Raw genomic sequence first — 23,812 nt, 5'->3', positions numbered from 1 at the left:
GCTATCTGTTCTCCTCTGTACCAGTGCCGATTTCTCTTACCTTACCTTTGTGGTCATTATGTGATACGTATGTCGCTTGCTGTAGAATCATTCTGCAGTCTGTCACAAATGCCAGTTATCTAAATATTCTCAATAGTGCTTCACAAAAATGATATTTTCTTCCCTACAGGCATTCGGATTTCAGTTCTCAGAGTATTTCTGCAATACGCGTTGATCAAACCTGTAACAGATTTCAAATCTGAAATAATTGCATGTATTCCTTTAATCCAATCTGGTACGGATTCCAAACACTTGAGCAGCATTCAAAACACAAGTATTCTATTTGCAGACTTCTTTATAGCTAAGCTAAATTTCCATAAAATTCTCCCAAAAAACTAAAGTCAACCACTTGCCTTCTCTTTACACACTCATTCCATTTCCTATCACTTTGCTACATTATGCCTAGATGTTCTGTCAGGTCACACACCACTAATACTGTATTCAGACATTACAGAATTGTTTTTCGTAGTCATTTTTATTAACTTACATTTCCCCACATTTAGAGCAAGCCGCCATCCATCTCATAAAATAGAAACTCTGTCTAAGACGTCCTGAATCTTCCTACAATCACTCAAAGATGACACTTTCCATAAACTACAGCATCAGAAAATTTTCAGTGTCAATGAACTTATTGTATGAAACTTCCTGGCAGATTAAAACTGTGTGCCAGACAGAGACACGAACTCGGGCAAGTGCTCTACCGTCTGAGCTACCCGAGCACGACTCATGAGCCATCCTCACAGCCTCAGTTCTGCCATTACCTCGTCTCCTACCTTCCAGACTTCACAGAAACTCTTCTGTGAACCATGCAGAACTTATTGTATAGCGTACGGGGCCTGAAGATGGCAACACGAACACGAATTGCCGAAACTGGTTGCTTTCAAAATAAAATAAAATATCTTAAAGTGTACAGCTGTCGGTAAGGTTTATTGACATTGAAAAGTACATACTAGCCGATGTCCCCTAATTGGAACGGACCGACTGAGATTGTCAGAAAATTGTTGCTGTTCACCCTATCTGTCTGGTCATTTGTGTATATAGATGTACAGAGGACAAGAGTGGTCCTAGCACACTTCCCTGGGGAAATCCTGATGGTTACTTTCTCTGTGAGGAACATTCACTGTCCTCATTGATGAGGATTTAAATTGGAAAAAACAAATTTTGGAATTCCTGAAACAACTTAGTTCACCCACATTTGCGCTTAGAAACATTGAAAATCCCACGGAAAGACAAAACAGTAAGCTGACATTTTGTATATTTTAATTCTATAACGTCATATGAAATAATTTTCTGGGATAACTCATCTTTAAAAAAGAAAGTCTTCATAACTCAAAAAGGGCTGTAAGAATAATATGTGTTGCTCACCTGTGATCAACTTGTAGACATCTGTTTAAGGAGTTCTGACTACTGCTTCCCAGTGTATTTATCCCCTCATGAAGTTTGTTGTAAATAATCCACTACAGTTCGAAAGGAGCAATGATGTACAAAATTACAATAGGAGAAGGAGAAATGACATTCATCACTCCACATTAAGGTTGTCTTTTGCACAAAAAGGGGTGCACAGTGCTGCAACTAACATTTTTGATCACTTACACAAGGACATAAAATGTCTGACAGGCACCCAAGTAAAATTTGAAAACAAATTAAAAAACTTTCTACTTGACAACTCCTGTTCTGTACAAGAATTTCCATTATTGTAACATGTAAAATGTTGTGAGTAAGAATTACTAACTCACATCTGTATATTTAATACATAATAAAAAAAACTTATAAATGTTCAGCATATAGCCATATTTACAAATTAATTTGCAGTGCGAACATCAAATAAGACTCGTTTGACGATTACGATTTATCGTGCAAAAATGATCCGTGGAACACGAAATGAACTAACTAACTTTTCTATTACGTAAACACTCTTAGAGACGCTTACTTATCTGAGAACCTATTCTACGAGCTCAAACCTTCATTAACGGTCTGCTGTTTGGCACCGTGTCGAATGCTTCCTGCAGATCTAGGAATTTGCAGTCTGCCTGTTGCCCTCGATTTACAGTTTGCAGGACATCGTGTGAGAAGAGGAAGAGCCGAGTTTCACCGGAATGGTGATATCTAGATCCCTATCGATTTTTGGATACGAGCTTTTCTCTCTCGAGAAGATTTGTTGTAATGGAAACTCCGGGTAGGAATATCGACAATGTAGGAAAAGACAGATTGCTACTTACCGTAAAGAAGACATATTAAGTTACAGACGAGCACAGTTTAAAGACATTTATATAAAGCTTTCAGCCACAGCCATCATCAGTAAAAGAGAGACACGTGCCATTCGTACGTACAAGAAAGCATACCTCACGCAGACACGACCACCGACTTCAGTTTCTCGGGCCGGAATGCGACTGCGATGTGGGATACGAGCGACAATCTGGAGGGGCAAGGAAGTGGAAGGGGCGGTAGTGTACGAGTGCAGAGAGAGACGAACGCTGCCTAGCGGAGTGAGTGGGGACTCAAATGCTGACGAGTGCGGCGTTAGGAGGTCGTGGGACAGGTAGGTAGCGAAAACAAGGAGCAAACGAGGAGAGGAGCGAGGAAACGTGGGCAGGTGTAATGGCAGAGAATAGCAAACAAGGAGGGTGGGAGATGGGAATGGAGAGGAGATAACAGAATGTAGGGGAGTGGAAACTGTCGGATACAGAGTGCAGGAACAGTATGTTACTGTAGGTTGAGATTGGGATAGTTACAGGAGCACAGTTCGGAAAGGCTGGTAGTGAATGGGAGGACCCAGATGCCCCAGGTAACGATGCAGGCGTCGAAATCGAGCAAATTATGTTCAGCTGCACGCCGTGCCCCAGGGCGGTCCACTTCACTGTCGGCCACAGTTTGGCAGTGGCCGTTCCTCCCGGTGGACAGCTGGCTGGTAGTCGTACTGATATGAAAAGCTGTGGAGTGGTTGCAACAGAGCTGGTAAATGGCGTGGCTGCTTTCACAGAAGGCCTGGCCCCTGATAGGGTGACAGCACTGGAATAGGGAGTGTTGGGTGACTGACTGAGCCAATTTTTCACCTCCGTCTTCCTCAGAGATATCTCGTCAATGTGCTAACACGAGGATCAGTAGTGTGTCACACAATTATGAGGCTAAGTAAGCAACATCGTTAAGCTTCAGAATCACCACTCTACCATTCCAGCATACCCCCATACTAAGGTATTTGGAATAAAACTGGTTGGACTACATTGATTTGTACTATTTTTAGGTCGGGTCCTGCCTTCTATTGCACGATTCCTCCCACGTCGACTTACAAGGGTTGCCCAGAAAGTAATGCACCACATTTTTTTTTCTTCAACAACTCTTTATTGAACGTAATGAGAATTACACACACAAAATAATGGTGTTTCATCTGTTGCTGTTGTTGTGGTCTTCAGTTCTGAGACTGGTTTGATGCAGCTCTCCATGCTACTCTATCCTGTGCGAGCTTCTTCATCTCCCAGTACCTACTGCAGCCTACATCCTTCTGAATCTGCTTAGTGTATTCATCTCTTGGTCTCCCTCTACGATTTTTACCCTCCACGCTTCCCTCCAATACTAAATTGGTGATCCCTTGATGCCTCAGAACATGTCCTACCAACCGATCCCTTCTTCTGGTCAAGTTGTGCCACAAATTTCTCTTCTCCCCAATCCTATTCAATACCTCCTCATCAGTTATGTGATCTACCCATCTAATCTTCAGCATTCTTCTGTAGCACCACATTTCGAAAGCTTCTATTCTCTTCTTGTCCAAACTAGTTATCGTCCATGTTTCACTTCTATACATGGCTACACTCCATACGAATACTTTCAGAAACGACTTCCTGACACTTAAATCTATACTCGATGTTAACAAATTTCTCTTCTTGAGAAATGCTTTCCTTACCATTACCAGTCTACATTTTATATCCCCTGTACTTCGACCATCATCAGTTATTTTGCTCCCCAAATAACAAAACTCCTTTACTACTTTAAGTGTCTCAGTTCCTAATCTAATTCCCTCAGCATCACACAACTTAATTCAACTACATTCCATTATCCTCGTTTTACTTTTGTTGATGTTCATCTTATATCCTCCTTTCAAGACACTGTCCATTCCGTTCAACTGCTCTTCCAAGTCCCTTGCTGTCTCTCACAGAATTACAATGTCATCGGCGAACCTCAAACGTTTTATTTCTTCTCCATGGATTTTAATACCTACTCCGAATTTTTCTTTTGTTTCCTTCACTGCTTGCTCAATATACAGATTGAATAACATCGGGGAGAGGCTACAACCCTGTCTCACTCCCTTCCCAACCACTGCTTCCCTTTCATGCCCCTCAACTCTTATAACTGCCATTTGGTTTCTATACAAATTGTAAATAGCCTTTCACTCCCTATATTTTACCCCTGCCACCTTCAGAATTTGAAAGAGAGTATTCCAGTCAACATTGTCAAAAGCTTTCTGTAAGTCTACAAATGCTAGAAACGTAGGTTTGCCTTTCCTTAATCTACACACCCTATTTTTCTATGTAATCTCCATCCTGTTCTACAGCCTTCCTCCGGCACGAGATGAGGGCGTGTGTGCCCTGTCGGTACCGATCCTTGTTCTGGGGCCAGAGCCAGTGCTTCACTGTCTGAATCGTCTCCTCATTGCCCTCAAAATGTCTTCCACGAATTGCATCCTTTAATGGCCCAAACAAGTGGAAGTGCGAGGGGGCTAGGTCAGGTGCGAGAGCTGTCAACGGTCTCCCCGACCGCTGAAAATCGTGGAGCTCTGCCGAACTGCCTTCGTGTCACTTCACCCTCAGTGTCCAACAACTGACTGTACTTCTGTCAACAGCAGGTGCTCCTTAAACTCTGGACAAGAGTTTTTGAGTATTCCCCACAATTTCTTTTCCTGCAGCGAGTCATTCGATGACGGCACATCACTCGTAACGTCTGTCACCTACAGACGCCACTCTGAAACTGTCCCGAAGCTACGCTATCCGTCGGAAGTGACTGAAACTTGGCACACTCTCTCGGGAGACTTCAAATAATACGTATGTAATGTTTTGCATTTGTAGCATTGTTTCTGGCTGAAAAAATAAAATGCTTTGCATTATTTTCTGGGCAACCCTTGTATTAATGAGAGCATGTAGTTGTCTCAGAGATGAGGCAACAGAGCTTACCTCATCAGCTGTGTCATATCTACTAAGAAAGGTAAAGCTGTGCCAATAGACATTTTTGCTGGATCTGAGCTTTGCAGGTTTGTGTAGTCTGTACTTGAAGCAGCCCATTAGTTAGCTGGCTGGCACATACATTCCAGTGTCGACTACAAGCTTGACGAGAGGTGCTTGATAAGTTATGGATGGTGTTGCATAAAGTGTGAAACCTTTTATCTCTTCTATATCTGTCCCTCTCCTCTCTGTGGCAGTGTGGAAGCTAATTTCATCTCTGCAATCTAGCCATTGTCCAGACTCGAAATCAATGTAAGGCGGTCTTGCAGTAGTTTGCGCACACACACACAACCGTTTTGAATTAAAATTCTCAGTTCAGAGGCAGTCAGAATCCAGATAGTGCCCAGCACTTTTAGCATCACTAACGTACATCTACATCTACATCTAATCAAGATTTCACTAATCACTGTGAGGTGCTTGGCAGAGGGTACCTCCCACTGTACCTGTTATTAGGGTTTCTTCCTGTTCCACTCTTGTACAGAGTGCAGGAAGAATGATTGTTAATGCCTCTGTGCATGCTGTAATTATTCTGATCTTGCAACTTCCTGGCAGGTTAAAATGGTGTGCCAGACCGAGACTCAAACTCGGGACCTTTGCCTTTTGCAGGCAAGTGCTCTACCAACTGAGCTACCCAAGCACGACTCACGCCCCATCCTCACAGCTTTACTTCTGCCAGTACCTCATCTCCTACCTTCCAAACTTTACAGAAGCTCTCCTGCGAACCATGCAGAACTAGCACTCCTGAAAGAAAGGATATTACGGAGACATGGCTTAGCCACAGCCTGGGGGATGTTTCCAGAATGAGATTTTCACTCTGCAGCGGAGAGCTTCTGTAAAGTTTGGAAGGTAGGAGACGAGGTATTGGCAGAAGTAAAGCTGTGAGGACAGGGCGTGAGTCGTGCTTGGGTAGCTCAGTTGGTAGAGCATTTGCCTGCGAAAGGCAAAGGTCCTGAGTTCGAGTCTCGGTCCAGCACACCATTGTAATCTGCCAGGAAGTCTCATATCAGCACACACTCCATGCTAGTTCTGCATGGTTTGCAGGAGAGCTTCTGTAAAGTTTGGAAGGTAGGAGACAAGGTACTGGCAGAAGTAAAGCTGTGAGGACGGGGCGTGAGTCGTGCTTGGGTAGCTCAGTTGGTAGAGCATTTGCCCGCAAAAGGCAAAGGTCCCGAGTTTGAGTCTCGGTCTGGCACACCGTTTTAATCTGCCAGGAAGCTTCATATCAGCGCACACTCCGCTGTACAGTGAAAATGTTCCTGTGTGAGTGATATGTAAGGCATTGTAGTATATTCTTAGAGTCAGCATTTAAAGCCAGTTCTTAGAACTTCAGTAGACTTTCCTGGTATGGTTTATGTCTCACTTCAAGAGCCTGCCAGTTCACTTCTTTCAACATCTCTGTGACAGTCTCTTGCTACGGCTCGAACAAACCTGTGACCATTCATTCTGCCCTTCTCCGTATACATTCAGTGTCTTGTGTTAATCCTACATAGTACAGGTCCCACACACTTGAGCGATATTCTAGAATAGGTCGCACGAATGATTTGTAAGCAATCTCCTTTATAGACTGATTGCACTTCCCCACTAATCTACCAATAAACTGAACTCTACTGCCTGCTTTCTTTACTCATTACTGAGCCTATGTGATCATTCAATTTCGTATCCCTATAAAGTGTTACATCCAGGTATTTGTATGATTTGGCCGATTCCAACAGTGACTCATTGATATTTTCGTCATAGGATACTACATTTTTTCTATTTTTCGAAGTCCACTATTTTACATTTCTGAACATTTAGAGCAAGTTGCCAATCTTTGTACCACTTTGAAATTTTGTCAAGAGCTTACTGATTATTTATGCAGCTTCTTTCAGATAGTATTTCATTATAGATAACTGCATCACTTGCAAAAAGTCTGAGATTACAGTTAATATTGTCTTCAAGGTCATTAATATACAACATGAACAGAAGTGTCTGGACACACTTCTGTGGGGCACACCCTGAGTTACTGCAACACCTGACAGTGACTCTCCATCAAGATAGCACTCTGTGTCCTCCCTCCCAAGAATTCCTCAGCCTGCTCACAACTTTCACTTCACAGCCCATACAATGATCCTTTCAGTAATAAGGATAGCTATGGTACTGAGTCAGACGCTTTTCGGAAATTGAGAAATGTTGCATCTCCGTGACTGCCTCGATCTGTGGCTTTTAAGATTTCCTGTGAGAAAAGTATGAGTTGGGATCCACACGATCAATGATTTCAAAATCCGTGCTGGTTGGGATGGAGGAGGTCATTCTGTTCAACATACAGCATTACATTTGTACTCAGAATATATTCTAAGATTCTGCAGCAGATGGATGCTAAATATATTGGATGGTAGTTTTGTAGATCACTTCTGCCATCCTTCTTGTGGAAGTGTGTGTCCTGTGCTTTCTCCCAACTAAGGGCACAGGTTTTTGTTTGAGTGATCTGCGATAGATTATTGTAAATTAGCCACAGGTCTGGTATGGAATTTGATGGAGATTCCGTCAGGCCCTGTAGATTTGTTCAGTTCTAGTGATTTCAGTTATTTTTCAACACCACTGACACTAAAATCTATATTGCTTATCTTTGCAGTGGTGCAAGAATTAAATTGAGTCAGCACCCGTAGATTTTCCTTTGTAAAAGAACATTTGAAAATCAAGTTAAGCATTTCTGCTTTTGCTTTGCTACTCTCAGTCTCAGTCCCTGTCGTGCCCACGAGTGTCTGGAGACATACCAGCAACAGCCTTTACTCGCGATCTGAATTTCTTTTGGTTTCTCGACAGGTCTTCGATAAATTTCTGTGACGGTAGTCATTACTCTCTTGACAGCCAAATTTGTAGCGCCTCTCTGTTCGTAGCCCAATGTTTTAAGAAAATGAACTGCTCTACTAGGTACATATCTGTCAAATTTATGGGCAATTATTTTTTTAAACCTAAGCCACAGTTTGTCTGCAGTATTCTCACTAGAGCTCAATGTTTTGAGTTCCTTACTGAGATATGGCACTACGTCATCTCTATCTAGTTTACTGAATTTGTGAATGTTTCTACTCATTTTTGTGCTTTTTGTATTTTGATAATCATCGTTACTACAGCTGCCTCAGTCACTGATACCGGCCTATGTGTAAATCCTCAAAGAGCTCAGGTTTATTTATTATTGTTATATCCAATATATTTCTATCGTGACTGGTCTTCCAGACAGTATGAAGTAGGTGGTTTAATAATGTTTTGCAGGGTACCCTGCCATGCCCACCACTTACAAAACTGTATTCTTCTCATCTACTATGAGAAATACACCACATCCATTTACCATTAGCCTACTCTTTCAATACGCATTTAAAGTTTTCACAAAAATCTCACTGCCATCAGTTTCCGGTTTTAACCGGATTTCTGCACCTAGCATTATGTGAGTCACTCTCATCTGAATCCTGCTGCAATTAATCAGTAGGATTTTAAGACTCTCACCTGTACGAGGCATTTCTTTGAATCTTATACGGACACTTCTGCGTCCCCTACATCTGTCATTGTCTAGAGTGAATATTGGGTTACCTAATCTAAAAAGCCCTTGGGTGCACTCAATACACATTCAGCTACCTGGGTAGCAGCCTCTGATATGTAGTGCATTTCTTACCCATTTAGGGGGACCGTACAGTTCTCGGCGTTATCTTGCTATTCCAGAAAGTTTCAGAACCTTTGAAGCCTGTCATTCGACCCTTCCACTCCATTCAGAACTGTGGTGCCACAGTAAGTTCTGGGGTCAGTGCTGTAAACCGTGACCTTTGAACAAGGATGGTCTCCTCAACCTTTCCTGCCATCTGCTTGGGATAATTTGAATATGACCTCGGAGCCAAGATGACAGGCATCATTTGTTCCAACACCCACCACAACCGGTTCTCGGTTGTACCTCATTTTGTCAACGGCTGCCAGACTAGCCTCTTCGGTATGCTGAATGAGACCCCCCAGGCAGGTGAATCTGATCTTCCTTTACATCCCTAGCTGACATTTCCCTAACAGGTACCATTATTTGCCATACATTTGAACTACAAATTAGTGATAGACTGTACACTTTCACATTTCCCTTCTCTTGACCTGAGACAGAACAGGTTTCCGACAGTGAAAGTGAGTCTCACTGGCTGAGTGTAGTTTCAGGGGAAGTCAGCATTTTGAACTTGTCTGTTATTGAGATGGGTCTAACACACGGAGTTCTCCCTGGTTCCTGTCTCCCCTGGAAATGTTGCCTAGCCCTCCCACTGACACATCACCCACAGCCGAGTGGATGAATAGTCTTCTGTAGAGGAGACAGGAGAGGATAGTGCTGGAGGTAACTTTGTTACCTCTGGTACAAAACTCTGGGGAGCTCTCCCAACACACATATTCAAAGCAGTTTCCAATTGTTTGACAATAGTTAGGCAATTTCCATCTATCTCATCCCATGTTTGAGAACAGCCTTCACAGTGAGGCTCCGTTGTGGCGGGTGCAATGTTTTACTAAACAGCAACAAATAACTTTAAAATAAGTCTGCTGATTCTCTTTTAATTTCTGGATTTGTTAAGCTAAAAGTATTACTAATTCCCTTTAAGTGCAGAAGCAATAAGCATACAAAACAGTATTTCCATAAAGCAACCTGGGACAAAAATTACTAATTTCATGAAACTTACTTTCAGAGTTATAGTCGTTAAAATTTACGATAAATGTGGACAGTGGAAATGTCGAGACATTACTGGCTGTCACCTTTGATCCAAGAAGTCACGAATATAGCATACTTAGCCATATTACCTCTGTCCACCACATTGACAAACTCAGTAAATTAACAAAACAAATAAATACAAAATTTGATTATAGTAATTTAAAGAATAACATGAAAGTAACAGGAAACACGTAGGAATTAGGGGATTTTGGGTAGTGATAAACAAAACAAATGACTTTCTGTGTTAACTCACATACCCAAGCAAAATAACACACAGGAATCAATAACATCTACATTGCATGAAGGCCACAAAAACCCACACAATTTGGTATTGTCATTTTTTATTAACCTGTTTAGGTAAACCGAGCTTTATAATACCAATTAATGAGTAAATCTGTAAGAAAATGTATCAAAAAAGTCTAACCAAAAATCCAAACCTCACTACAAATTCTCGTATTGGAAACTTCAATTGACCACATAGCTAGAAAGAAGTCCACGATACTAAGAAAGCGAAACTTACTACAAAAATTGGCACTGAAATCTCCACTTGACCTATATAACTAGAATTCTGTCCTCAGTACCAAGAAAGCAAAACATGCTGCAAAAACTGTTACTGAAAACATCACTTGATGTACATGCATAACTGACACATTGCCAACCTATGAGCATCAGACACACAGCATTCACTGGCCCTGACACTCATATATTTAGGTATACAACTGAATCACGTTCTGCTATATCAAATAAATCCACGACATTCTTCTTAAAATGCAAAAAATTAAAAATGTACTTACCGAGCAAAATCCCCCTTCACACGCGCACGCTTGCGCACGTGCGCACGCACACACACACACACACACACACACACACACACACACACACACGAACTTCATTAGCAGGGAAAGATGTGTGTGTGTGTGTGTGTGTGTGTGTGTGTGTGTGTGTGTGTGTGTGTGTGTGTGAGAGAGAGAGAGAGAGAGAGAGAGAGAGAGAGTGGGACAGTGTGATAAAACTTAAGAATATATCTGTATCCAATTAAAAGAGATTGTCATATATCAAAATCAGATTTTAGGCACTGACATGTAGGTAAGAAGTACATCGAACAATGAAAAATCCAGGAAGCTGAAGAGACTGTGGACACGTGCATGCGTGCATGTGCGTGTGTGTGTGTGTGTGTGTGTGTGTGTGTGTGTGTGTGTGTGTGTGTGTGTCTGTCTATTTTTACAAAGGCCTTATTTTGTGACAGTCTTTTTGTTGTGCCTATCTGCAACTCAGCATCTCTGCTATATTGTAAGAAGTACGTCATTTTATATAAATCACCAAAATTGCTAAGCAGTGCACTGAAAAGTATCTTTCAAGAGAAATAGATCAAATATGGGAACCAGTGAGACAAAAGCGTATGATAAATGTAATCATGGTGAGTAACTGAAAATACAGGGCGGTATAATGAAATATAGGTGTGCAGAATGCTGACATATGAAATTTAATGCTGAGTAATATTTAAGCTGTTCTTTTAGGCTTCTGTGAAATCACGACCTTGGAAAATGGAGCATTCCAAAACAAAACAAAAACCACACTACGTTTTTGAGATTATTATTTAAACTCCCACATTCAGATGTGACTTAGACTTTGGGCTACACTACAGATCAGTCTGCCGCGGCAGCCAGTTTTCTTCCATTCACATTTGATGGCTTCCCCAACTGACAATTAATTAAACATTCCACATTAACATAAACTTCAGGCTATGCTACATATGTGTTTGTCATCACAGTGAGTTTTCTTTGATTCACATTTGTTGGCTTCACCATCTTGCAACCAAACTGTGACATTCCAAAGTAGCCTACGCTTATAGCTACACTACAGATCCTTGTGTACTGTGATCATTTTCTTCCATTCACATTCATTGACTTCACCAGTGCCCAACCACACTAACATTTCAACTGTACATTGATCATTCCATAATACTTTGCTCAAGAATGTGTTTATTTTAGGAATGTCTTTTAATTTTGTTTCTCCCTGCCCAAAACTCTATAATTCTCAAGCGTCATGTTAGTTTCATGTTCTGAAGTGAAATAAAATGGTCTCCGGTTGTCGGTAGTAACCGAGTCCTTGTTTATAGTTCTGTCTGTCATTCTGATGCTTCACGCGATCACCTTTGTCTCATTTGAGCCCGACGCTTGCCTTCTCGTAGCTCTCTCGACGCTGTGGAAATGCTGCACAGTGCCACTACTTCTGGCCGTGTGACTTCGACTCCTCCTGCAGAAGGTCGAGGTTGTAATACCTCTTTATATTCGATGAATTATTCTGATACAATTCTACCCTTGAATGATGTTTACTAACTTTCTATCTTCATACTTCCAGAATCCATGCTCAAAGTAGTTTCATACAATAGCTATGCCATGAGCACATAATTATTCTTTGTAGTACTCTCTCTGGTGGTTGTCAGAAAAAGCTTCCGAGATTGTCTTCGTGCCGATTAGCCTGAGCTTTGTTTGAAGAATTGTAATCTGAATATTGAAATTTATGACAAAAGATAACTGATACGAAATTGTACGATTAAAAGGGAAATATATATATGTATATATATATATATATATATATATATTGCTCCTTTATACAAAAGGTGTGTATTTGACATTTGAGAATTAATGATATCCATCAATATATTGCGTAGTTGTTAATCAGAAGGGATCTTCCGAAAGACTGGATACGAACCTGCATTTAATAATCCAAGAGCTCCATTACTTCTTCAGAAGGTTAAACTTCATCAAAGCCAAATATCCGCATAATCTGAGGTTTCCCGACTGATTATACAACGCTCCCAAAATTACGAGGCATTTTATTTGTACAGATTAGCAGACTGCCACAAAGCACGAGCCTGCAGAGAAGAAGAATCATCGCCTGATTTCATTCTAACAAGTAAAATTTCTGAATCATTTGAGTGACTGAGATATGATTGTGTTTCCTATTATGAATGACTGACTGCTTGAACGAATTGAGATCTACATAACTACATAATTACATAGATAGGTGGAAAAATTACTCAGTCTGTAAGAGAGTGCAGATGTACGTCAACTATTTACACAAAGATGTAAACAGTGTATCGTTAAATCTTCTGTATTATATGTTCACTACTTCTCTGTGTACAACTTCAGTGACACTCTAGGTGAACAGATCTCAGGAAGTCTCAACATACATAAGTCTTGCTTTGATATTAGCCAATGACTGAGTGACAGTTCTAACAATTTTCATCATTTGATTTCTCTGTTGACTTTCTTGCACACTTCTTTTCACTCCTCGTCCTTCAAGCCACCACTGAGCTGCGACGTCCCAAAGAAAAAGCGCTCTGCCACGGCAGGTGGAGTGTTTTATTCACCGTCGTGCCTTGCTGATGTCTGGAGCTGACATTATTTACAGTTCATCTGCACAGACGTAAAATTAGGGCACACACAGTATAAGGTTGTCCACTTAATAAATACCTAAAATATGTTTTCCGCTCTAATACAGCCGGTATTGGAAATTTTGGTATTTCTGTACATCCTGTATAATAAAAATTTTTAAAAAGCTTAAAGTGTGTCACTTGCCGACAGATGTGTGGTTCCCGTGCTGAAAGAGGCCGCCAGCTCTCTCGAGAAACTGCAGCTGCGCCTCTTTGACGTGGCACCCGATGAGGAGGCCGCGACGTTTGCAGATCTCGGAGAGCTGCACAACCTGCGTGAACTGCACTGCAACCAGCTCTGCCCGCACCGGCCTCGCCTCATCTCTCTCGCCTTCCAGTAAGTCATTCCTCACTATTTATAGGTACGAGGCTGAGTCGATATAAATCAGATTTTATTTTTAAAAAATTCATTTATTGAAAAAAAGGCAGTTACAATTTATTTTTCCACATAATTCCCTGCTTCAGAAGTACATTTTTCCCAGGGAGAAGGAAGGTTTCTTTATTGCAGCATTATAGAATGCAGCTGGTCACGTCAGAAGCCAACTGCACACGGATTCCTCCACACCCCCGTCATCTTCAAATTGGTGCTCTCCTAGAGCTTTTTTCAAGCTGTCCAAATAAATTGAAATCACATTGTGATAGGTGCGGGCTGTAAGGAGGACGACTAAGTTAAGTCCAGTGCATTTTCTGTAATTTGGAGATCACCAGAGCTGCAGTATCGGGTCCAGCACTGTCACAGAAGACGACGACCTGTCAAAGCAGTCGACCTCGTCTTTTGAGGCGATACGCAGCCCTCACCTTCTTCGGCAGCTCACAGTAGTGTGCAGCACCGATTGTGCATTGCTCGTGTAAAAATGCAGTGAGCAAAATGGCTTACCGGTAAAAATGAAAAATGGTGGAAAGAACCACGCCAGCTGACAGCTGAGCCCTGTCTTTCCCTGGGGCTTCCTCCCCCTTCCTCCAACACTCCTTACTGGCCCGTCTGGATGTGCGAGTGCAGTGGTGGACCGACACACAGGTCACAGCTGACGATCCGACTCAAAAGTGCATCACTTTATTTCTCAAACCTTGCTGTAAGACTTTGACAGACCTCCGAATGTGTCAGCTTCTGATTTTTGATCAAAAGGCGAGGTACCCATGTGGAACAAACTTTCCGGAGTTGTAGGTAATTTGTGACGATCACTCGAAAGCTCCCGTAACTTATTTCTGATACTCTCACCTATCGGTCGCCTTCGAGAATGTATCGAACTGCACAAATGTCTCAGTTTGTAATACTGGTCCGAGGATGATGATCGTATTGCTGATTTTCCACACGTTCCCGTTCTTCCTCGAAATCTTTATGCCAGCAAACACACGCATCCTTGACAGTATTTGATCACCGAACTGTGCAATCAGTCTCTGGAAGATTTCTATCACTCTAACTCTTTCACGAGCAAGAATTTTTGTAATAATTATGCATCGTGCAGTGGAGAGGTAGACCTGTCACTCAGATATCTTGCGCATTACGGACGGAGCTGTCGGAGGTATGCGATAGCCGGCTCTCCCTGCTCCTCACGGAACCACCCGACAATACTAGCAGCACAGGTCCGGTCCTACCAACTGTTGGTGCTCAGGAACAAAAATCCCATTTGTATTTGATTCACCCTCGTACCAACTCTGTTAAGTGTCAGGATGGTTTGAAGAAGACTGTAAAAAGAAAATGACAGAGGGAAATGAGGCAAGAAAGGAAATGATAAACAGGGCAACAAAATCTAATACGGAAGATTTCACAAAGGAAAGGGAGGAAGTAAACAGAATCAACAGAAGCAAGAAATGAAAATCAGAGAAGACACGAATTATGGAGCTAGAATAAAAATGTAACGGCGAAGAAGTAAGAAAATTCTATGAAAGGGTTCGTGAACTAAATAAAGGCTTTTATTCGAGTACTGTATTCTGCAGTGCTAAAGAAGGAAATTTTATAGGAGGAGAAGAACAGATTCTGGAATGGTGGGCTGAATATTTTAGTAAACTGCTGATCAGAGATATACGGAAACCTCTTTATAACTTTCCCTCAGATAATGTTTCCCCCATGTTCTGTCCTTCTTTTCCAGTCCCGACGAAAAGCCCGTTTGCCCACTGCTAAAGTTTCCTCTTTAGTATGTTTACTCTGTACAACACTTTCCTCCATGTAACATTCATATTTTTGGAACCCTAACCAATTATTTCTCTCCTCATAGCATTTAAGCCTTTGGTGGAGGTGCTTCATTTCCCGTCCTGTGTATTTGCACAAGCTCTGAAAGGTCACACTGGGCGTGAGTCACACGTCAGCGTCAGTGCCCGCGTGATGTGAGATGTGACACACATTGTGCTTGTCGTTTGTCTCGTCGGCACTGTTTTTTTGTTTTTCGTGTGAGCAAACGGTGAACAGCTGTACGGTGTGTTTAACACTCCACCTCAATTACACTATACACCTGAGGTGCACTGCAGGCATACGTGTTTGGAACTGCAGATTGGTTCACGTCAACCAATTACACAGTACACACAGGGTATCCCTGGCACGAATCTGCGTGTTTACACTAGATGGAATAAAATGTGAAAATGGAAGGAGAATTAGTGATTTTTCGTAACATAATTCATTTGAATTAAAAATTTCTGACAGGTGTGACCTTGAGGTTCCTATTTTTTAAAGTAATTGTTGTTCTGTTACGTAGCTAGCACAAAATTATTTTATTACTGTTCTGAATTATGACCCAACTGTTTTGTATTATAATGGTTGTTTGCTCAAGGACACTTTATCTAAATTTATAACAATAATGGAAATTCCAGGATGGAGCAATACGTAAAATAAGGGAAAGGCAATTACCTACGGTCTAACAGATTGGTATGTGGAACATAGAAACACTTAAAAGCAACAACATTCATCCTAGCTTTTGAGCATTTACTCTTCTTCCAGCAGTAGTACACACAACCACACAGGCCATAAATTTACACACGGTAGACGTAGCCGTTTTTCGAATATTTCCCTGGCAGTGCCTGTAACCATTAGGATGAGGGCAGGATGATGATGTCAATGACTGTGATGAAAAAAACAAACGTTTTTGGGTTCACCCTGGATGGGAAGAAGGAATCTGGGGCCTGAAGATCCATTTATACAAAGGTGGCTGAAGGATTTGAAACATTCAAAACATTCAGAAGATTTATGATGACCCCTCGGGTACAACAATAGCACAACTTTCTCATTTGGAGCAAGAAATGGTTCTAATACACCCCAGAGGAAATAGGAAGCAAACATGTTTGCTTGATTACTTCAAAGAACCCTGGGTACAGGATGTTCAATTTGTGTCAGTTCATAGATTTTTGCGAAAGTCTGACAAGTTGTATTTTACAAGTTCATTATTAAAGTAATTATTTGTAGCTAATTCTTTTTTAATTTTTACTATTTACTGTCTTCTTACGTAGTATAACCTCAGTAAAATTTGACTCAACTTTTATAATCATCAATTAGAAGTCTTCACCTTTACAGTGTTTACCTCGATGCAGTGTTGAGAATTCGTGGTCCCTTGAAAAAAAATATCATAGAGAGATTTCACTGTAGTAATACTGGAAGAAAATGAAACAGGGCACGGTCGGCCATGCACAGTGGTAGCTAGGATGAAATATTTGCACCCACAACAATAGTAGAGAAAATTAGGTTGCCAGTTAAAAGCCTGAAGAATAATGAGGTCTCGGAGATCAATAACATTTCAGCAGAGATGACTGAAGGTGGTGGTGAACATCTGTCACACCCTGTCCACCAGCTGATCTTTGAAATATGAGAAAAAGAAGTGATGTCAGACCAGTGGAACTTGGCCATTATTTGCCCGATTTATAAGAAGAAGGAGAAAGCAGATTGTGAAAATTACTGTGGTATCGCCTTATTTGATGTTGTGTACAAAGTCATAGCCAAAGTCATTCCTGTGAGACTCATTCCATTTGCAGAAGAGATACTTGGAGACCATCAGTGTGATTTCTGACAGGGCAGATCAGTGACTGACTGTATATTTACTATAAGGCAAATAATGGAGAAGCACTATGAACATAATGTGGATGTACATCAGCTCATTGTAGGTTTCAAAAAGGCTTACAATAGCTTTAAAAGGAAGAAGCTATATCAGATTGTAATGGGTATGAAATTTCATTATAAACTAATGAGATTGGTACAATTGGTCCTCACCAGCATGAAATGCCAAGTGCAAATAGAAAGAAATTCTTCTAAAAATTTGAAGTTAACCAAGAGTTACGACAGGGGGATCTACTATCTGCACTACCTTTCAACATAGTGTTGGAGAAAGTGATGATAAGTGGAAAGATCAATAACCCATGTGGTACTCTGTTTAACCATGTGAACCAAAACCGAGCATATCCCTATGATGATTGCATGTTGTCCAGAAAATTGAAAGAACTGGAACAAGTATTTGGCAGACTAGAAAAGAAAGCAGAAGAGTTGAGCATTTGAGTAGACGACATCAAAACTCAGTACTTCTTTTCTTCCAGGAGAAATGCTGCTGTTAAAGAGAAATACATCGAGTTGAACGGGACCAACTGTGAGAGATGAGAGATAGTCTAGTGCTCAGAAGTGCCGATAATTGATAATAACAGCATAAGCGAAGAAATAAAAGGTGTGGATTGCTGTGTGAGATAGAGCTTACTGGCCCCCAATTAAGATTATTTAGTCACATAGACCAAGCAGAAAATTGAGGTGACTTTCTGTCAAGCAGTTATGAGGCAGGTTGTAAGATAGACTATGTGATCAAATGTATCTGGACACCTGACTAAAAATGACTTACAAGTTTGTGGAACCCTCCATCGGTAATTTTGGCATTCACTTTGTTGTTGGCCCACCCTTAGTCTTGATGACACCATCCACTCTTGCAGGCAAACGTCCAATCAGGAGCTGGAAGGTTTCTTGGGGAATGACAGCCCATTCTTCACCACAGAGCACTGCACTGAGAAGAGGTATCGATGGCAGTAGTAAGGCCTGGCATGAAGTCAGTGCTCCAAAACATCCCATAGGTGTTCTATAGGATTCAGGTCAGGACTCTGTGCAGGCCAGTCCATTACAGGGATGTTATTGTCATGTAACCACTCCACCATAGGCGGTGCATTATGAACAGGTGCTCGATCATGTCGAAAGATACAATCGCCATCCTTGAATTGCTCTTCAACAGTGGGAAGCAAGAAGGTGCTTAAAACGTCAATGTAGGCCTGTACTGTGATAGTGCCACTCAAAACAACAAGGGGTGCAAGTCCATTCCATGAAAAACACGTCCACACTATAACACCACGAGCTATAAATTTTACTGTTGCCACTACACACGCTGGTAGATGACATTCACTGGGCATTCGCCATACCCACACCCTGCCATCGGATCGCCACATTGCATACCGTGATTTGTCACTCCACACAATGTTTTTCCACTGTTCAATCGTCCATTGTATGTTTATGCTCCTTACACCGAGCAAGGCGTTGTTTGCCATTTACCGGTGTGATGTGCGGCTTATCACCATGAATTCCAAGTTTTCTCACCTCCTGCCTAACTGTCATAGTACTTGCAGTGGATCATAATGCAGTTGGGAATTCCTGTGTGATGATTTGGATAGATATCTGCCTATTACACATTACGACCCCCTTCAACTGTCAGCAGTCTTTGTCAGTCAACAGACGAGGTCAGCCTGTACGCTTTTGTGCTGTATGTGTCCCTTCACTTTTCCACTTTACTGTTGTTGTTGTGCTCTTCAGTCCAGAGACTGGTTTTATGCAGCTCTCCATGCTACTCTATCCTGTGCAACCTTCTTCATCTCCCAGTACTTACTGCAACCTACATCCTTCTGAATCTGCTTAGTATATTCATCTCTTGGTCTCCCTCTACAATTTTTACCCTCCACGCTGCCCTCCAGTACTAAATTGGTGATCCCTTGATGTCTCAGAATATGCCCTACCAACCGATCCCTTCTTCTAGTCAAGTTGTGCCACAGACTCCTGTTATCTCCAATCCTATTCAACACCTCCTCATTAGTTATGCGATCTACTCATCTAATCTTCAGCATACTTCTGTAGCACCACATTTTGAAAGCTTCTATTCTCTTCTTGTCGAAACTATTTATCGTCCACATTTCACTTCCATACAAGGCTACACCCCGTACAAATACTTGCAGAAACTACTTCCTGTCGCTTAAATCTGTACTCGATGTTAACAAATTCCTCTTCTTCAGAAACGCTTTCCTTGCCATTGCCAGTCTACATTTTATATCCTCTCTACTTCAACCATCATCAGTAACTCATTTGCTACTTTAAGTGTCTCATTTCCTAATCTCATTCCCACAGCATCACCCGATTTAATTCGACTACATTCCATTATCCTCGTTTTGCTTTTGTTGGTGTTCATCTTATATCCTGCTTTCAAGACACTGTCCATTCCGTTCAACTGCTCTTCCAGGTCCCTTGCTGTCTCTGGCAGAATTACAGTGTTATTGGCGAACCTCAAAGTTTTTATTTCTTCTCCATGGATTTTAATACCTACTCCGAATTTTTCTTTTGTTTCCTTCACTGCTTGCTCAATATACAGATTGAATAACATTGGGGAGAGGCTACAATCCTGTCTCACTCCCTTCCCAACCACTGCTCCCCTTTCATGCCCCTCAACTCTTATAACTGCCATTTGGTTTCTATACAAATTGTAAATAGCCTTTCGCTCCCTATATTTTACCCCTGCCACCTTCAGAACTTGAAAGAGAGTATTCCAGTCAACGTTGTCAAAAGCTCTCTCTTAGTCTACAAATGCTAGAAATGTAGGTTTGCCTTTTGTTAATCTGTTTTCTAAGATAAGTCACAGGGTCAGTATTGCCTCACGTGTTCCAACATTTCTATGGAATCCAAACTGATCTTCCCCAAGGTTGGCTTCTACCAGTTTTTCCATTCGTCTGTAAAGAATTCATGTTAGTATTTTGCAGCCGGGGCTCCTTAAGCGTATAGTTCAGTAATTTTCACATCTGTCAACACCTGCTTTCTATGGGATTGGAATTATTATATTCTTCTTGAAGTCTGAGGGTATTTCGCCTGTCTCATAGATCATGCTCACTAGATGGTAGAGTTTTATGTGGCCTGGCTCTCCCAAGGCTGTCAGTATTTCTAATGGAATGTTGTCTATTCCTGGGACCTTATTTCGACTGAGGTCTTTCAGTGCTCTGTCAAACTCTTCACGCATTATCGTATCTCCTATTTCATCTTCATCTACATTCTCTTCCATTTCTATAATATAGTCCTCAAGAACATTGCCCTTGTATATATCCTCTATATACTCTTTCCACCTTTATGCTTTCCCTTCTTTGCTTAGAACTGCGTTTCCATCTGAGCTCTTGATATTCATGCAAGTGCTTCCCTTTTCTCGAAAGGTGTCTTTAATTTTCGTGTAGACAGTATCTATCTTACCGCTAGTGATATGCACCTCTACATCCTTACATTTGTCCACTAGCCATCCCTGCTTAGCCATGTTGCACTTTCTGTCGATCTCATTTTTGAGACGTTTCTATTCCTTTTTGCCTGCATCATTTACTGCATATTTATATTTTCTCCTTTCATCAATTAAATTTAATATCTCTTCTGTTACCCAAGGATTTCTACTAGCCCTCGTCTTTTTACCTACTTGATCCTCTGCTACCTTCACTATTTCATCTCTCAAACCTACCCATTCTTATTCTACTGTATTTCTTTCCCCCATTCTTGTCAATTGTTCCCTTATACTTTCCCTGAAGCTCTCTACATCCTCTGGTTCTTTCAGTTTATCCAGGGAAATAGAGGGTCTTTCAAAAAAAAGTAAAGAATGTTTTGATCTGAGAGCTGCACAATTCTACCCGCAATCCCGCCACTGTGTCTTACACCTTCATTGTCTTCAGTGCCAGTATGACACAAACAGCATGTGTCATTTACTGTTTATTTGTATGATTTTTAAACGTGTGACAAAATTAATGATCCCACCAAGTGAGAGTGTAGAGTGTTTTTCTGTATGGCTGTGAAAGCTGGGAATTGAAGGCGAGAGAGACAGAATATAATAAATTTAAGAAGAATATAATTAACTTTCTTGAGAATGAGAAGCTTATGTACACGGATCAGCACAGTTTCGCTTGTGTGAGTCAGCTTGCCCTTTTCCCACGTGACATACTGAGAATTATGGATGGTGGGCAACATGCAGATTTCCAGAAAGAATTTGACACGCTACCCCCTTGCAGGCTGTTAACAAAAGTACGAGCATATGGAATGAGTTCACAGATATGTGAGTGGCTCGAAGACTTCTTAAATAATAGAACCTAGTATGTTGTCCTCGACGGTGAGTGTTTGTCAGAGACAAGTGTTTCTCCAGGAGTGCCCCAGTGAAGTGTGACAGTAGTGCTGTTGTTCTCTGTATACGTAAATGATTTCGTGGACAGGGTGGGTGGCAATCTGCAGTTGTTTGCAGGTGTCAAAGTTCAGTGACTGTATGAAGATGCAAGATGACTTAGACAAAATTTAGTTGGTGTGATGAATAGCAGCTAGCCCAAAATGTGGAAAAATGTAAGTTAATCTGGATGAGTAGGAAGATCAAACCTGTAATGTTCAGATACAGTATTACTAGTGTCGTGTTTGACACAGTCAAGTCATTTAAATATCTGGGATTAACGTTGCAAAGCGATACGAGGTGGAACGAGTGTGTGATCACTGTGGCAGGGAAGCTGAATGGTGGACTTCAGTTTATTGGGAGAATATTAGGGAAGAGTGGTTCACCTGTAAAGGAGACTGCATATAGGAAGCTAGTACTACTCGAGTGTTTGGGATCTGTATCAGGCCGGATTGAAGGAAGACGTCGAAGCAGTTTAGAGGTGGGCTGCTAGGTTCGTTACCAGTAGGTTCGAACTGTACGTGAATGTTATGGAGATGTTTCAGGAACTCAAAGGGGAATCTCTGGAGGAAAGGTGAAGCTATTTTCGAGAAACACTATTGAGAAGATGTAGAGAACCCACATTTGAAGCAGGGTGCCAAACGATTCTACTGTCAGTAATATACTCTGTGTGAAGGGCCGTGAAGATAAGATAGAGAAATTAGGGCTCATATGGAGGCATGTAGATAATCATTTTTCCCTTGCTCTATTTGCGAATAGAGCAGAAACAGAAATGACAAGTATTGGTACAGAACACCCCCTGCCACACACCATATGACGACTTGCAGAATATCTATGTGGATGTAGATCTAGATGTAGAGAGAGAGAGAGAGAGAGAGAGAGAGAGAGTGTGTGTGTGTGTGTATGTGTGTGTGTGTGTGTGTGTGAGGGAGATTTAAAGAATTTGAGATGTGAGGTTGAAAGAAGAATGGAGAAAACAACATGAGTGGGTAAAGTGAGGAGTAATGGGGTAGTGAAAAGCATAAAGAAGCAAAGAAATCTCCTAAACTTCATTAAGAAAAGGGGAACAGATTTAGCGGAACACATAAAATGAGTAAAAGGATTTCTGACAACAGCTCTTGAAGGTTCAGTGAGAGCACAGAAGAAAGTGGGAAGGAGTAGAATAAAAATGTAGGATGAAGTCAAAAGAGGAAGATTCCAGCGCAGGAAGCAGTTGACCTATGGAAAATGGTGTCAGCAAGTAGGCGATAGTCACAGCACCTTGTAATGATCATGAAGTGTGAGGTTCTTAGCATAATGTGGTTTCTGAATGCCAAAAAGTCTGCTGTATTGAAATTTAGAAACACATAACAAAACATTATGGAAGTGTGTTGAATGAAGTTTTAGTTCAAAAATTGTGCATCACATTTAGTGGCAGACAGAGGAAAATTTATGATGAAGAACAATCCGCCAGACTGGCAGTTGCTACTGACAAACGCAGGAAAAAAAATTCGATGCCATAAACGTTCCACTTTTGATGGACTGAACTTGTACTTTCCTGAAATTTCATGATCAGTTTTTTCAAAATGATTCTGGTGATTTGGGCTATAGAAAGTGTGTACCACATGGATTTTATCAAACTGATTCTGGTGATTTCGGCTATAGAAAGTGTGTACCAGGTGGTATTCTTGACATTTGGCAGCAACATTTCTCACACAGCATAACAAGTATGGTGGGGGTTTTTGTAACCGCATTGTCACTGGTTGCAAGACGTGGGTTCCATGTAAAAGTACAGAAACAAAGTGCGTGTCATTCAAATGGCACCATTCGTGATTTACATCAAAAAAAAAAATCAACAAATTCTGATCACCAGAAAGGCTACAGCCACAGTGTTTAGGGATTGAATGGGCATCCTGCTCGTTGGCTGTAGGGTTAAAGGAGAGACCAAAAATGCTGCAGCCTGCCGTCAGACCCTTCGGAGACCGTGCCAGGCAATTCAAAACTGATGCATGGGTTGTTTTCCGGCAGCACTGTGGTTCTTCACGATAATGTT

General features: G+C 41.3%; 1 protein-coding gene across 1 annotated transcript in view; it reads left to right on the top strand.

The window, feature by feature from the left end:
• The window catches only part of LOC126427131 (F-box/LRR-repeat protein fbxl-1-like), a 75,335-nt gene that overhangs the window by 28,531 nt on the left and 22,992 nt on the right, over nt 1–23,812 (top strand). The window contains exon 3 of the mRNA XM_050089356.1: nt 13,542–13,727. Within this exon, the coding sequence (XP_049945313.1) occupies nt 13,542–13,727 (186 nt within the window). The remainder of the gene's footprint in view (nt 1–13,541; nt 13,728–23,812) is intronic.

The sequence above is a fragment of the Schistocerca serialis genome, chromosome 11, assembly GCF_023864345.2.
Source record: "Schistocerca serialis cubense isolate TAMUIC-IGC-003099 chromosome 11, iqSchSeri2.2, whole genome shotgun sequence".
In the NCBI taxonomy this organism is placed as follows: domain Eukaryota; kingdom Metazoa; phylum Arthropoda; class Insecta; order Orthoptera; family Acrididae; genus Schistocerca; species Schistocerca serialis.
Note: the sequence above shows the minus strand (reverse complement) of the source record. Positions and strands in the feature narration are given on the sequence as shown.